The 17,735-nt window shown below is 33.6% G+C and overlaps 1 protein-coding gene across 4 annotated transcripts in view; it reads left to right on the top strand.

The window, feature by feature from the left end:
* The window catches only part of LOC146530699 (uncharacterized), a 146,260-nt gene extending 132,927 nt beyond the window's left edge, over nt 1-13,333 (top strand). For 2 of the 4 annotated variants that reach the window (XM_085199130.1, XM_085199132.1), the window contains one exon: nt 9,129-13,333. In XM_085199130.1, coding sequence (XP_085055256.1) covers nt 9,129-9,624 — 496 coding nt within the window. In that variant the 3' untranslated portion in view covers nt 9,625-13,333. Of the gene's footprint in view, nt 1-3,378; nt 3,603-8,473; nt 8,716-9,128 lie in introns of those variants that run through there. The other 2 variants (XM_085199133.1, XM_085199131.1) reach the window with 2 other exon arrangements.
* The last annotated feature ends 4,402 nt before the right edge of the window (nt 13,334-17,735 follow it).

Genomic DNA, 17,735 nt, shown 5'->3' with positions numbered 1-17,735 from the left:
TGTGATTGTAAACGCGACAGGATGTTGGTTCGATTCCCACTTGAACAAATTAAATATTTAATATTTTCATTTTGTTTGCTCTAGTTGAGGTAAAGCTCGGCGTTGAACAATACACATATCTTCCAAAATTCGGCAAAAAATGTGAAAAAGAGAGATTTGACACTAGGTTCACGCTGCCTACGATGTTATATGCGGGATATAGAGTGATGCTAAATAAACAATAACGATTTAGATATAAAAACATAATTATATTGTCCTAGTCCTATCATAGCAAGACATTCCAAATGCCAGGTTAACATTTCGCACGTGCCTCCGCAGCGGCTTATTTAAATATAATGGAATCTTGAGTCTTCCAGCCATCACCATCATCTCTATTAAAAGCATCGATTTAACGAGCGGAATGAGATCGTACTACCGTCTGTGAATATGGGTCGGCTGGCGTGTAGACTTGCTCGCTGGTCCCAGAGCAGGTAATGAATAACAATAGGTCCCGAACCATAACCGTGAATGGATTGACAGACAGACAGACATTCCGTTAGTTGTTTTAAAATCTTCGAAAATTTATTTTAACTTCCTTTAGCGTCCGTTTCCGTTACGTCTAAAAATTAAAGCTATTGCCAAATCGTTGGCCATTTGCGTTTTTTACATACAGGGTGATTAAAAAAAAGTAAAAGTTTAAATTCTATAATGCTAATTATATTTCCATACCTTATATTGATAGCTAAAGGCATATAAAACAATTATATTTACGTAATAACGATCGCAATAGTCGAAAGACGTATTGCAGAAACGGTCTCCAACTCCATAGCTGAGTAGTGTCGCGTGGCGCGGAAGTACGGGGAGCGCTACGGCCTTGCGCCGCGAGCCGAAGGTGAAAGTCTTATTGAACCTCCAGCTAACATCCTCCTATATTCGGGTTAAATACTAGCATAAACTTGTTTTGCATCCTTCTATTATATATTAAAATTATATTATATAAACGTTATGCCACGAGAATTCAGTGGAAAATGTATAACGGAGTGTTTGAACACTAGATTCCCTTTGTCTCCGCTGTGTGAGACATAAAGCGGAAGCTGATTTCTTAATTCACAGGTTGAAACATGTTTCCATATCATTTTCTAGAATTTACTCCAATTCCAGATAACTTTATTAAGTATCCAAATTATATTCCTAGAATAGTATAACGTGTAAGCGAATCGCATTTAGTCGGTTAACATCTTCACGACTAAACAATTTAATCGGATAACCTTCGAAACAAGTACTACTAGTACTAGGTAATTGTAAATAATAGTAGTAATATGAAGTTTATTATAACGCAGCGCGGTGCACCTTCACGCATGATTGGATATGGCGATCCGAGGGTCGGGCAGCTGCTGACTGCTGACACCCTGTTGGCTCTTATTCAAATGAAAATCTATTGTAATGTACAGGATGCATTAAACTAAAGATATGAGGACGTCTTAATGTGACTACGTCTTAAATATGACAAAATGTGAGACTGGCTGTGAAAGTAATACAAGGCTAGAGGCGAGAAGAGATTAATAAACTTTGAGGAACGTTGAGTTTTTAATTGCAACGCCATTTTGTTGGTTATTACTGAAGTGAATACTAAATGAAATTATATGAAATATACACTTTAGATCGTAACTAAAATGTTTACAAATAATAATGAAAATGTTATTTAAACGTTTAGCGATTCATCGTAGAAGGTGCTCGCGGCTTCATACTTGCCGTATGATTTTAAATTTAGTTAGCGACTACCTGCTATTATCCCGCTTTAGTAGAGAGCGCATAGCACGAACAGTCCTTCTATATCTTTAATTCTGCGAAGATTTATATAAAAAATAAAGCTCTGGTAGTTTTAGTTTAATTGTTATTTTATAGTTGTGATATTATTCTAATCTGTTGAAAACCCATTGTTTTTAGCGTCACGTTGTATCCCGCATATAGCAGGGTAGGCAGAGGGAACCTAAACACTCGTTGAACGGCATAACTGAACTCCGTGCTTTGCCTTGGGACCAAATCGTGAAAATGAAAATATTAAATATTTAACTTCTCTGACCGGGAATCGAACCCACAACACGCTCGGCCTGTTAAAAACAAAATCTTTTAAAGAAACTTATACAAATCTTTTTTTATAAAGTATATTTTATATTTTTATACAGCTTTTTAGAGAACAAAAATACGTCTTTGCAATAAGAGACAAAGGAATGCGTAGAGCCAAGATGAACTAATCTCGCTAACAAAGCTCCTAAATCAAAAATTTCATCTTTCTTCCTACCAAACTAAAACAAAGTCATTTTATATAGAAAATTCAAATTTGCAATATCTGCTTGTGAAGGATTTTTAATATAGTTTTTTTTAAATAATAATTGTGAATGCTTATTAATAATAATCCGTTTAATTATTATTAATAATAATAATACATTTATGATATTAGCTTTGGATTTTTAGTTAAAGTGTTTCTTTTTTACTTACTTAAAACAAGAAGAAGGCAATTTTTTTGGTGTTTTGAACAAGTATTAGAAAATTGACGACGTATTGGCCATCTGTTGTTTGAGTAATAGTAGGTGTGATTAAACGATAAAAACCTGTCTTTCTTGAAGCTTTACAGAGCGCACTGTTTTAAGCTTTTGCTTTTTATTACAAAGCCGTCATAGAAATTAGTCCTTTCATGATTTTAATAACCCCATATACCCACTTTAAATATAATTAACACATAAATATTTAACAAGTATTAATTATTCAATGGTAGTAAAATGTCGTACATTTACAACTGCTCATTGAATAAATCTAAATATTACTATAACTTTGAAAATATTAGTCTTAATTATTAGTTAAATAATTGTTTTGTATTTTTAATCATTTATTACACGAATTCTGTTATAATTAGTGATGTATTAACAACCTTGAATATAAATTGAACAATCACGATCGCACATCACTCGTACCTAATAGTTCCATTATTCTCCCGGGAACCTAAAATTGAAAATAACACAATTGACAAAACTCAATTGAACTATCAACAATACTACTATACTACATATACTTCATTAATTAGTTAATATTATACAAAGATTATAGCTATAAATGAAAAATTAAACACTTAAATATATTAAAAGATCGTTGTTGAGTTCTCTCAACACGCAATGTCTCCAGAATTCGGCGAAAAATGGGAAACGTAGTGCTTTAACACTAATTTCCCTCTGCCTATCCTGCTGCGTGCGGGATACAGAATGAAGCTGATTTGAATTTGATTTTAAATACTTATATATATAACAAAAATATAATGAGGTGTCTTCAATCTTCAACCCTTAGTTCCCCAGCACGCCCTCTAGCCCGAGTATCCGAACGTAGCGGCCATTACACGCGCGGACGGGCGGGCGTTCAGTTTGGCGCGAGAAGCCCAACGGTGCGGACGTGTGTTAGCTATGTGATACGGATAGTGAAGTTGATTGTTTCATGTGGACACATCTTGTTGGCATTATGTTTGAATTAAGCGCCTTTGTAAATACTTAAGTGGACTTCTTAAGTTTGGACTGGTGTTTTTTTTAATTTTTTTAGTTCAGTTTAGGAAGTGTGCCCTTTGTTAATTGATTCAGGTAATTTGTTGTTTTTTTTTTTAATAATTGTTGTTTTTTTATTAGTTATCTGTGTTAAGTGTTTGGTGGATTTTTTTTTGGTTTGCTAAAAATTTCGTAATTTTCGGTGATTTCTTTGTTTTTTTTTTCATTTCTTTGTGTAATTTTTATTTTAAAAGTTTTAAATTATTGTAGCGAAAATTTTACGTTCGTTAACCATCTATGTGATATCAAACGCCTACACTTGACCTAAGCCCTTTTAAGTTTAGATATTAGTTTAAATATCCAGCGCAAATGGATTGAGCTACGAATGAGGTCATAAAATACTTTATAGTCCACGTTCATATCCTGAGGCGTTTGAATAAGATGTTAGCCATTATTTTTTAAATACTTTCTTTTAAAGTTGGCAATATTTTTTTTTTAAAACCGCCACGTTTGTAACTTCTACCTGAGCAATTGTTGAAAAAACAGCGCTCTCTTTCACTCATAGGAGAATAGCGCATAACGACCTATTCTGGGATCATCAAAGAACTTCAAATCCATCAACGGTTCTACAGAATACTTTTTCAGCATATGTCCTAAAAATATAAATTAATTAATTAAATTAAATACTGGTGTATGTATATTTTAATACTTTAAATATTATATAACAAAAATATTACATTTAAAAGAAGCAAAACGATATTAATATAATGTTATGTAATTACGAAAGAAAAATGTTAATTTTCTACACACTTTCTATTGTAGCGTTCTTCATTGGAACTCCTCAAGTAAAAAAATATCGTGATATTTGTTTAGTATGGATTAAGAAATCTAACAATTAGGTACATCTACAAATAGCCTTGACCAAAACCCCTGACACAAATTTTTACTTTACAAGGAAATTGATTTTACGAGGCTTTTCTTTGAAGTTATCATCACGTCACGTCTGCCACTGAGGCGTGGTGGGGGACGGAACCTTATTTATGATGTTATACTACTAGCAGTAAAACATGTATTTTACACGTATTCAAAATTTTTAACTTTAGTATACGCTAAAAGTTACTCGATTATGGCTTAAAGCCACAAAAGTAATACAGCGAACTCGACTAATAACTGTTTGTTCAGCCGTTTTTTTATCTTATCAACAGAATAAAGGTTTAATAATTCAATAATCAATCCCATAATTCTGAAACACTTTCAAAACAATTTAAAAGTCATGTATAATAAAATGCTAACCGAATAGCTATTACTGACATAAATTGTGTTTATTACTTTAGTTAGAAGGTAAATATATACAAAAATGTCATCTCGATATACCTAAATCTTTCATATTTGGATTTTCTTCACTATTTTCCTTGTAATTGTTTATTTAAAATTAAAATTCGCTTTAACTTGAAATCAACTCTAGAACAATTACTATTTTTTATAAATCAGCATTAATTTCTCTCTTGACTTTGTCAAGTTTATTATTCTTAATTATACTTCCAGATTGCTATGTAATTGACCACGCCTATCTCCCGTAGATCAAGGCCATTTTCTATTATCACTAAATTTTATTACCTCTGTGATATCTATCTTTTGGGAGACAAATTCTAGAAATCTTCAACAAACAGAATATTAGTTTTCCTGGATAGAATCAACTTTCAAAATAGTTACACAAAGGAAGTGCAATATTAGTCTTTATCATGTCACTGCTATTGTCATGTTACGTCATTAACATGTCAAAACTTGTTCAAATTAATATTATTATTAATAAAAAATGAAATAGAAAAAAAAATGGCGAAGTTAGTATCCGTATATATAGTCGTTTTTCTCTAGGTTTCTGTAGAAGAAATTATAATATTATTCAATGGGGTAAAGCAAAATTCCAAAATTTACATACAATGAATGTTACTATAAACTAAATATTAATATCAAAGAATACTTACGGTTTTCCACTTAACGTTGATTCCCTACTATAAATTAAGTAATATACGCAGTCAATAATTCCTGAGCGTCGACTGCCATGCCATTACCAGTGATTTATTTGCGATGCGTTGTGTCCATTGTCTATTGTGGCCTATTAACTTTATACGTGCTTATACAAAACGAGCAAGGTACATTACACAGTATATAGTAATTTAGATTATTCATCTTAAGATATTTCGCAGTATTGGGCAATATATTTAGTATAATATCTTCAAAGATATAACTATATTAGTATATCTAGTCATGTTTTTTAAGCAATTTTAGTTTTAATTGAACAAAGAACTCTCCAAGCCCCTACTTAAGGCGTAGTACGTAACTGAGCCGTACAATATACTCGCGCAAATATCATACTTGTATATAACCAGTGTCATGTTTATTATATAATATAATGTTGTATTATCATTTTCAATTGATAAAAACAGTTTGTTGATACGGTCTCAACAACCTATTCGCTTGTAATATGAGGACTGATTAAATATTCTTGTCATTCTATATTATAGCCATTATGAGAATGAAAATGCCAGAGTACAAATTTTCAACAATGCAATACAATTTTCACTTTCTTTCCTTATAATTCCGAAGATCCATAAACTGTATTTTCAATTAAGAAAATAATTTATTTACAAAAAAACACGAATTAAAAAGATCTAGTCTATTATAATGCACTTGCAAAGTTAATTTTAAAAGGTCAACCATCGTTTGATATACTAATCCACCATGTAAAGCATATTGCTAATAATTTGTTGAAAATGCTTAACATACGAAACCATAAAAGACTTAAATATCGATCGATAGTAGAAAACGCTTAATTCTTTGATCTTTTCTCGGCTTTCTCTATATTAAAGCTGCAATATAACGTAGGTGATCTCTTTGATTATAATTTATATGTCAAATGACATTAACTTTATATAAGGAGGGTAAAACACGAGCAACTGGCATGTGGGAGTTACCTCTGCCCTTTTTATATCAAACAATCTTAATTTGTTAACATTTTATCTCATCGAAGGCTTTTTTTGGAATATTCTGAATATAATAAAATAAAAGAAAACCTTTTTTTTTAATAATTTGCTATTGAAGTAAAATTACTAATTCGTTATTAATTCCTAAAATATAAAGTTTAAAGAAATATATAAAATACTTTGAAAACATAAACCTTATGAATTTAGCATATTACTGTCCGCAGTACCGTTTCACGCCTACATTCCACGATCAATCACATGTGAGACCTCTTTAAAGAATGCCCCGCTAACTACATCATAAGGCCTTGAGGGTTGAAATGCTGAGAAATAACGCTTTTATTCCGAAATTAGATTTATAACCTCAAAGCAAATACATAGATATTGTCGAATTATTTTAATTACTCACAAAATGGTCCACAAATTGTAACATTCCGTTGATTCATTATAAAATTATGATACTAGCAAAAACGAGGATTAATTGCAATAATATTTATTAATAACTTATTTATTTCTTGAACGATAGAATTCGGAAGCCGTTGTCGAATGAAAACCGATAACTGAGTGAGTATACGCCATTTCCATTCGACAAAATTCGGACGCGAGGGTCGCTCGGTCGTTGTACTTTTGAAAACCAGAACAATCTGAACGCCCTGACTCAATATATTTAATACTAACAGATGCTCGCGACTCGTGCATTACAAAAAACTTATAAAAATATCTTCGAAACTCTACAAGAAAAGGTGTTTCTATATGGAATTTTAATATAATCAACAATATACAAATTGCAAAAGACCATTTACATAATTTTGGTCTACTGCATTAAATTGGCTTTAAAATATTAGTCGATATTCCATTTTGCTTGACTAAATAGATCTTTCATATAGTTGACGTTTATCGGTGAGATGTTTCGGTATGTCATTTGGTTCACGGTAGCACGCGTGTGAGACAGAGAAAAGAAAGTGCAGGTAGTTGGTAACCTCGAGGCGGTTGGAGCAAGATTTATTAGATCGTAACTGTAGGGGTCGCCAACACGCGGCCGACTGTCGCGTTTTCGTTTGAAAAAAAGTAAAAATGTCTTTTAGATCATATAATACTCGCTGTTTAAGCGTGTATTGTCATTCATTCGATTTTAAATTATGCTTATTGTTTTGGATATACCTACTTAACTTAAGGCGATATATTTCTTTGTTCAATCGTAAAAAATTCTCACGCCATAAGTTTTCAAGGTAAAATTTGAGAAAAAAAATGTTTGGGAAAATATGTGTTTTAAATTTTCCAAGTAAATGCAAATGAGAACAAAAATTATTTAGCTTAGAAGTCTTATAACTGTTTTACCTAAGATTACAGGCTGATTGTCGGTCAAACCGTAACAATAATGCGAAACCAATTATGCAAGACGCGAATGTTGTTAATTTACTTTATAATGGACAATTTTACAGTATTTTGACATGCAGCTGATTTAAGTATTGAAAAGGTTTTGGGAGTTTTTGACATTTACAATTTCTTATTCAATAGGCTCTTACTTTAAATGAGCTGGTCTAGTTATCGCCTAAAACTATTTCAAGTTCTATCATTAGAGCTTATTCAAAAGAAGTGTATAGTACTTTTTGTATAATTTTCTAATATTCAGAGCTTACTGCTTTAGTACCACGCCTTAAATTTATTATTAAATATATTTTACCTTATATGGATAGTTACACGTAGAGAAATATCAATTTTTGTACTTAATTTTATCGTTAAATTATATCTAGGTTTAGATACAATAGACAAAATGAAGTAAACTCGATAGTGAAGTACCACCGATGGGATTTTACCGATTAGCTGGTGGTTGGGAGCTTTTGTGTCGTAAACAAATAGAACGAGTCATGACAGTCAATAGTCTAAATGACGGTTTACAGTCGACGTCACCCGCTTCCTCTCGCACGTACGTAGCCGTACACGGGTGACGCAATTGGCTTTTTCAATGTCTTATCTACACCGAAGTATACTGTCATTCGCCGAGTGATCGTCGGGCTGCGCACGCGCACCTCTCGCGCGGTCTCGTTTGGTCTCACTTGTTGTGTTGCCTTTATACTTGCTCACCGTCGAGGACGAGTGACGAATTGCGATCTTTCAGTGCTGGTGTTTTGGACTTTTTGTTATAATTGTAGTGCTCATTTATTATTTCAATTTTTCACAATGTTTATGTCGGGATTTTTTATTTTATCATCGGATATATCTTCTAGGTAGGTGTTTATAAAAATAATTGTAGGTCACATATTATATTCAAAACCTGTTTGTTTAGTTCCTTGCTCTCTTTATACTATATGATCACGGCGGTGGATTATATCAAGTGTGAATCTTATTGGCCCGTTTAGGCATCGAGGCATTGTTCTTTGACCTAGTACTTGCGTCGGCTCGGTTTATTATTAAATGGTATGCGTTCCGCGATACGTTAATATACATTTGGATGGAAACGACAACTTTTACCTTTAACGCCTTGATTTCAAGTTCGGTTAATGACATTTGCAATTAATCACAAACTATAAATGTTTATTTGAATGTATTGTTTTTCACTTCACCTAATGTTTTCCCCATATTAGTTATTCTAAATTTTATGAATTGTCACAAATAAACGAATTTCCTTTGGTCTTTGCAGAATGACGCCGCAAGAAGAACGGGAGAGCTCGCGAGGTGCGGAGATTGCTGACGCATTTGAGGATGAGATGTTTGGTCCGCCTCGCACTGAACCCGCCACCAGGCCCAAGCTCTCTATGATCTCTGCGCGCCTTCGAGCTAATGAGGAGCGTAAACGTGTCATTGAAATTTGCTCACAAAAATTAGAAAACATCGAGGACCCTGCGCGAGACCTGCGCCGTTCCGTCTGTATTAATAACACATACTGCCGTCTCAGCGAAGAGGCGCGCAAGGAGAAAGAGGCCAGGAGAAGGCGAGCGAGAGAGGAATGTGACGACTCGTGGATAGGGAAGAAAGCCCGGCGAGCGGTCGAGGACGAGTGCCTCGCGCTGCTCGACGCAATACCGGAACTAGGTGACGCTAACCTCGGCTGCGCACAGCTCGCGCGGCAGATGCAGGACGGCGCGCGGCCGGACGCGCTGCTGCCCCCCGGCCTGCTCACCGTTCTTGACTCATGACCGCGCCGCAGCGCGCACCTGCACTCTTCGCTGTGATGCCAGCGCACCGAGTGAGCACTCGCGAGCCCACGGCGCTCGAGGCGCCGACCGAGACCCGCCCGGGCCCGGCCATACCCCACGGCCCGACCTCACGGCCAGACCTCACCGCCCGACCTCACCGCTGGACATCATCCACAGAATTCTCGTTACCCCGAAACGGACAGTTCACAGTTGACGTTTAGCCAATTCTTTGTTGTTTAAGAGAAGTACTTACTTCGTTAGCGTGTTTTTATTATTTAGTGAAAGTTGCTCAGGTGCCGGCGGGCGTGATCCAGTTAGTGTGCGATCAGTCCTAGCGTCGGACCCGCGGTGCCTGCTTGGCACCAGCTGAGACGTCGCGTCGGTCCAGGCCAGGAGATACAGTGAGGACGTTGAACGGTTACGTTGGAGTTTTAGATATAAGCCATAATTTTTATTGCATTATTGTACTGTAATTAATTAATTAATTGAAATCGTGATTAAGGTATAGTGCAAAACAACTGGGGACGGTCGCGCGTAAATAAGAGTACGGACAACGTTTACGATTAACTTACGTTTCACAAATAACTATAGTATTCTACGACAAAGAAGTAATCTTGAATATAACAGTATGTCGCATCCGATAAAATTTGAAAGTAAAAGCCAGTGCAGTTCGCCGTGATGAGCGAGCGAGACGGCGCTTATTAAGAAACACTGGCAACGTTGTGGGCAATCGAATGTTACGTATTATCGTATTATATGCCCGTAACAAAAGAAAAAACCTTATAAGTGATGACGTGTGGTCGGCACTCGACAACAGATGAGCGTATGTGACCTTACTCGCGTAGATTGGCAAGGCCAAGCGTTGGCCCAACCGCCCAACGTTGGTTCCAACACATTTTAATAAGTCTGATTTTTGATTTCGTTCAGTTTATGTTTAATTTGTATATTTTTTCTTTATGTTACCTTATCTCACAATTTACGCTTTGTTACCATTATCATTTATAAAAATCGGTTAAATACGATTTTTACGTACTTATCGTTATATAGGATGTACATTTTAAGTGTTTTGTCATTAATTTATTTTATTCGAATGATTTAATCGAGAGCGTATCGATGTATCGAGTGGCGGAATAGGTTGTGCAATTAGTTGTGCAATGAAATGAGGTTGAAATATTTTATTGAAATCTTAATTGTCGCGAAATATATTGGCAGTGGCCCGTTTCGCCCCTTCTGAATAGTAAATAGGCACCTGAAGGGGGTGGGGGCTGCGGTGGTAGGGTGGGGGGCGACGGGGTGGAAGGCGGCGCACCGTTCCCAGTACCTCCTGTGATATTAGCCTAGCCTGTATGTCGTATTTGTATTTTGTGCTAGTTTCCTCATCCGATTTTTTTTTCGCTTTTAATGCTATGTAAAAAGAAAACGCTTAGAAAAATTGATTACTTTTCTATATCGGCCATTTTGTACTGATTACTGGTTTTTCGAGTCATGTACCCGACGGTAGCGTGTTTAGATGTTTTTTGTCACTGTATTATAATGAAACGTAGTTCTTTTTGTATGAAATTTGTATGTTGATAAGAATTGTGTATTATAAAATTAAGTGCTTGTATACATTTGCCTCCGGAATGTTCCGGGGTTCGATTTAACTAATAAACTAATATGGGACACGAGAAAAATTCAGAAAGTTAACTTTTGTAGCAATTTTCTAACGATCTTGCATCCTTTTTCGACAAAACCGCCTTATGATAGAGTAGGCCAAACATAAAAGCGACGACGTTGCTATCAGCTGCCTTCTTGAATACGTGTCCCACATCATGTACATTAGTTGTTATATCAGAAACCAAATCTATTTTTAAAATTGTATTGTAAAACGCACAGTATGTATTATGAGTAGAGTTTTATCATTTCACGATTTACAAGGCGGAGAGTTGGCGTTGAATAATGCTATTTTATAGTTTCAATATTGCCTCCTAGCCTAGCTCTCATCTTGGGTAACTTACTTTTCAAATGGTATTATTTTTGTTATCGCAAAAAGTCTTTTTGACCAATGTTTTAAGAATAATGAGAATCCAATTATGTTTTGAGATATAAGAAATATGTTGTTTTAAATTATGTTTTAAAATGTAATAAATAAATTTCTTAGTCACAAGTGACTCTATGGTTTTAGTTGAAATAACCTATTTACGATTTTTTTAGCAGAATTTGAATTGAAAATAATAATTATTACACAATTTAATGCAAATTTGGATAAACCTGACTGACATAATATAAAATGTAATCCCCCATATTACACATGATGACTCAGTCAATTAGTTGTGAAATTAGTCATTCAGCTTAGAATAATTGCGATCAGTGCATTTACTGTTTACCGACTTCAGGGCGTCTTTGTTTTAAAAGGACGCTTGTTACTTACAAAAGTATCATAAATATAAAAAAAATAGTAAATTACTTAATTTCAGTTCTTAGTCCGAAAAATAAATCTAATTTTTGATATCAATTTGAAAATAATAAAATATTTAGTTCCCGAGTAATTTCAGTACAAGCATACATACAATCAGAGGTTAATGAGCCGACTTGAGAGAGAGACGGAGTGAAGGAATTAAACAGATTTTAAACACGTTAGAAAACAAACACTGCCAGCCTGAAGCGGTCTATTTTAGAAACTAGTATTTTATCGTATTGTAAACGTAGCTTGTTGGTACTGTAATAATAGAATTTTATATGATGGCCGTAGATGATTTTAGATTAATTTGGAGTTTTATTTTAAAATTAATGAAAGGACAAAGTAGTCTAATTAAACATATATTTATACATTTTCTATTTTACCAAAGCAAATCTATCTCACCTGATATATAGACAGAGAACTAAAAACTAGTGTTAAGACACTACGTTCCTATTAAGACACTCCCGATCCGGCATAATGATCATGCCGACGATAAATCATGAATTATAAAGAAATTAAAAACTGGGAACAAAAAATATAACAATTATTACTGATGAATTATACAACAGTTAAGAGACTATCTGTCACTCTCTAAGATGTCAATTAACATCGTATTGACATAACTTTAGTAATTTGTATCGATTTAATGTCAATTAAACCTGTATTAAGCCTTAGTATGGCTGTTTACTTAGAGATAATTAAAATTTTAATACTCGTGAAATATTTGTCGGCGTTTAGTTCCGTCACTCAACTCTCAATAGCTCCAGAATTCGACGGAATGTGGGAAACGAAAGTGACTTAAAGGGAACGAAGTCTTAACACTAGGTTCCAGGTTCCCCATACCTTCCATGATATGTCTGCGATACTGTGTGAAGCTAAAAAAAGAAATATTATTTCATACGGTAGATATATCAAATTTATACAAAAGAAACATAATTGGATGATCTCTTTAATAAAGCAATAACAATTACCTAGTTGTGTTAGCTTCAAAATTTCTGAAACTTTATTAGCCTACTTTTATTTTCATATGTCAAAAAGAAGACGTGGGGAGCGGAGTGTTTTAACACTACTCCCTCTACCTACCCTGCTATAAGCAGGATACAGCGTAAAGCTGAAACAGAGGAGGCGTAAAGAGGCGATGTTAAAAGTTAAAACAATAAATAATAAGTGATTTGTAAATGTTATGATTATATTATTAGCTGCTATTTTATAAATGTTTCCTGTCTTAAGCTAAGAGATGATCATTAAATAAATATAAATTGAAACTAACTAAGTTTTTCTTTTATAGTTTACCTGTTTACATTTTGGTGATTTATGTTAGAACTAGCGGCCCTCTTGCGGCTTCGCCCGCTTTTACTACTGGATTATTCATATAATATATGTTTGCAAAGCACTTAAGATAATGTGAAAATTAATGAAACCCTAATGCAAACCACATTTTCGTAGTTTCAATAAGGATTTTCCAATTGTTTTACACAGCAAGGATTTTTAGTAGGTACCGTAATTTTAAATCTGTGCTACTAATCTTTTCAAGTACTTATTAAAATATATTTAAATGACATTTTTTAGATATTTAAATGACTATTTTTAAACGGAAGAAATTATAAACAAAAACCTACCTACTAATAACTACTATAAAAATATGAAACCAAATATATCGCGCTGAAATAATACATTCAACTCCAATTATCCAATACGTGCAAACGCATCTAAATCTTCGTTGCTATAGAGGCAGTCGGGTTTTTTTTTCGAGCTTGTGGTTAATGCTGAAGAGGGTATTCTGTCCCTGATGAAAAGCAAGCACTACGTGGCTGCCTGTGAGGAAAATTAAATAGAATGCATCGGCCGGGAATCGAACCCGGGCCGCCCGCGTGGCAGGCGAGCATTCTACCACTGAACCACCGATGCGTGTAAGGCAGGCGGGCGCGGCGGACGCATGGCGAGTGGCGAGCCGTTTCGCAGCAAGGATTTTTTGATATTGTAACAACTTCTAAAGTACTTATTAAATGAAAAACAGTAAAAGACAGTTTTGGTCTACATTAAATGGCCAACGTAACTAATATACTTATTTATATGCTGAGAGTAAGGGATAAGTGAAACTTGAGTAACATACAGCTGATGTGTCAACGGCGGGATGTGTCAACAATTAAATGCGTTTTTCTCTAAAACTATTCGCAATTTCGAAATAGTGTAAAAAGCAAATTTTATCTTCGTTTAACGTAGAAAATAAATAAAGTTTTTTAAAGGATAAGGATTAATACCGTTATGGAAAAATATGACTCACAATAAAAAATATATTGATATTATTATTTTTAGACAGATAAATGATCACTACACGTTATTCTTAAAAGATACGAATATGCTCTCGCGGACTTTTTTGTTGATCTTATTAAGAGGAACAATACTCCAGTACATTTTTTTCATGTACTACTTACCATTACAACAGCGCATGCGCGAAAGTGTCTCAACGGGTAGGACTTTATAACACATTTATCGTATTTACGTGAATTTACATAATAATGTACGAATAATAAACTATATATAAACCTTCTATGAAAAATGCTCGACCTAATGGTGAAAACCGCATCAAAAACTGTTGGGTGGTTTAGAAGAAGAAGAGTTAGAAACAACAGACAGACACGAAAAGCGACTTTGTTTTATAAGATATAGGATAGGATAATTACAACTAACAAGAAAGTGGAAAGATATAAGTGAATGAAAAATAAAGATATAAGTAAAGTAAAAAATAAAGATTGCGACAGATTCTTTTGCTTTTAACCGACAAAATATAGTAATAATATAATTATGAAGCCAAACATTATTCATACTATACTTTGGGCACTATGTATAGGTGATGACAGATATTTTTTTTATAAATATAGATGTTACATATAGTTTAATTATATAACAATAAAGAAAAGGAAACCATGAAGGTGCACATGGTACTGTAAACACGACAGGTTGTGAGTTCGATTCTCACTCGAAGAAAATTACATATTTAATATTTTCCATTAGGAATATTTCTGTTAACGAAGCAAAACGCCTCCAGAATTTGACAGAAAGTGGAGAACGGAGAGTCTTAACACAAAAAACTAAATGAAAAAGAATTAAATAATAAATAATCTTTATTAAGGCCTGATTTCTTATTTAAAAAAATTGACTGAAATGGTGAAAATAATAAAATAAATTTTGATATGTTTTAACCATATGGATATATATAATAAATACATACATTTAATAAATACATACATGAACAATCACCGACTAAGTCGAAATAAGGATTTACGCTCCAAGTGTTCTCTGCCAGTTCAATCTCATCAGGGCCAGTGACAAAATTGAAACTTAATATTTATTTGTCAACTTATATAAGTACTAGTGGGCCCGGACGCGGCTACGCCCGCGAACATATAAGCCTAAATAATTAAAATAAGTTAAAAAATAATAATAAGTGGAGATTTATTATTAGAAAAAATATCTGAGTAACCGAAATGAACAAACAAAAGAAATAAAAGTAACTAAAGGAAATTCTTAATATTAGAAAAAGTACCTAAAGCTTGCCGTACGCGTGTACTAAACATTTTTCTATATTAAATAATTATTAATTTTTGCAAACATTATTAAATAAAATCTCAAATGATTATAATTACGATATTTTAAGTGTATAACATAGGTATAGATAACCGAACTGAGATAAATTAATTATAAGCAGCAAATAATTACTTAAAAAATAATAGTAATTCGAAAATATATAAAAATTTACAAAATCATCAAAGTCATCTGCCCGTTCGCGTCGGTCATACAATACCACTCGTAGGCTAGGTCATTTGGAATCAGTGACATCTTAATTATTTATTAGAATGTTATACAGTAAACTATAATTTCCATCTAGATGAAATGCTAAAAGTGACTATTATATTTATTTTCATAAGGATGAATATTAAATTCAGAAAATCAGAAATCATCTAATTTTTGTTAATATATACAAATCTATATCGGCGCGCGACATGTATGCATTAAGCAAACTCACTTTGGGTGACGTTTTCTTAAAACAACAAACTTTGCAAGCCGTTGCTTAGCAACGCGTAGCGACGATTGTTATTAACATGGCGGAATAAATTGCTTGTCAAATTAATTATTTTAATTTATTGGTATATATCGAAAATATTACAAATATGAGAAAAAAAAAGTATCCTATGGGGGTCCCGGGATGAACCCGGGACCCTCAAGTATCTCTATATGAGTATTTTATCACAATTAAATTAGCGGTTTGGCCCTGATTGCGTAAAAGACAGACAGACAGACAGACAGACAGACAGACAGACAGACAGACAGACAGAGAGATTTATATGTATGTATTTAAGTATATCCATACCTATATTATAAATTCGAAAGTAACTCTGTCTGTCTGTCTGTCCGTCTGTCTGTCTTTTACGCAATCAGGGCCAAACCGCTAATTTAATTGTGATAAAACACTCATATAGAGATACTTGAGGGTCTCGGGATGAACATAGGATACTTTTTTTCTCATATTTGTAATATTTTCGATATATATCAATATATTAAAATACTTATTAATTTGACATGCAATTTATTCGGCCATGTTAATAGCCACCGCCGTTGCTAAGCAACGATTTGCAAAGTTTGTTATTAGAAAACGTCACCCAAAATGAGCTTGCTTAACGCATCTCTCTATTGAAAACTTAAAATAATTTCACAAATATATTTAATAATTATTCGTATAGTTCAAGCGGGCGTAGCCGCGTTCGGGTCCACTAGTAATTATATATTTTGAATATACAATGCAACAGATAAAAAATAGTTTTTTTTGTTTTACGCTTTGTCCCATATAGTAGAACAAAGAATTTAACGTCTAGATTAAGAAACTCCGTTTATCACTTAGAATCAGTGCTTAGCAGATTTAGTGGCGGAACTGAACGCCGCATATCCTCTTACCAAAGCCTTATAGAAAATAATATATTTCTCCGAGTGGAGATGGAATCTACAATTGCAGCATTTAAAGTCGAACTGTCTCACTCCGGCATAACGATTTAGTTTTAGTATTATGTAATAATGTAAGTAACAAACATACATTCTTAGACGAGTTAGTTCTCGTTTCTACATATGTGGAATTTTACTTACAAATACAACATTTACTTCAATTATTTATTATTTAAATTAAAAGCTTATTTGGAATGGGATCCTATTTGGGATATTAAGTCCTATTTAATGATATTATAACGATATAGCAACAAACGTTATGATTGTCTTATTAATGTATGAGCGGGGAATTACCAATTCTACAAGTATCGATAATTGGTTCAATTAAAGTTATATTCTGATATGAGTTCCAAAGTATACATTTGCTAATTTTATATGTATATTTACACAATTTTTTTTACTGGAAAATGGAGAACGGCAGTGTCTTAATTGGAAGGGAGTGCCTTAACACTGGATTCTCATGTTCACCCTGCTTACCTGCTATGTGCGGGATATAGTGTAAAACTATTTTTAACCGACTTCTGAAGAAGAAAAGGGGGTTATCAATTCGGCTGTTTTTTTAAGTACATTCTTGATTTGAATTACACATATCCATAGTTTAGGAATTACAACTCAATAACCCAAATCTAAACAATCTATAACACAATTTAATAACAAAAACATAATTCAACCA

This window comes from Heliconius melpomene, chromosome 16 (genome assembly GCF_056956725.1).
Source record: "Heliconius melpomene rosina isolate 202511_hmr_F chromosome 16, ASM5695672v1, whole genome shotgun sequence".
Classification (NCBI taxonomy): Eukaryota; Metazoa; Arthropoda; class Insecta; order Lepidoptera; family Nymphalidae; genus Heliconius; species Heliconius melpomene.
Note: the sequence above shows the minus strand (reverse complement) of the source record. Positions and strands in the feature narration are given on the sequence as shown.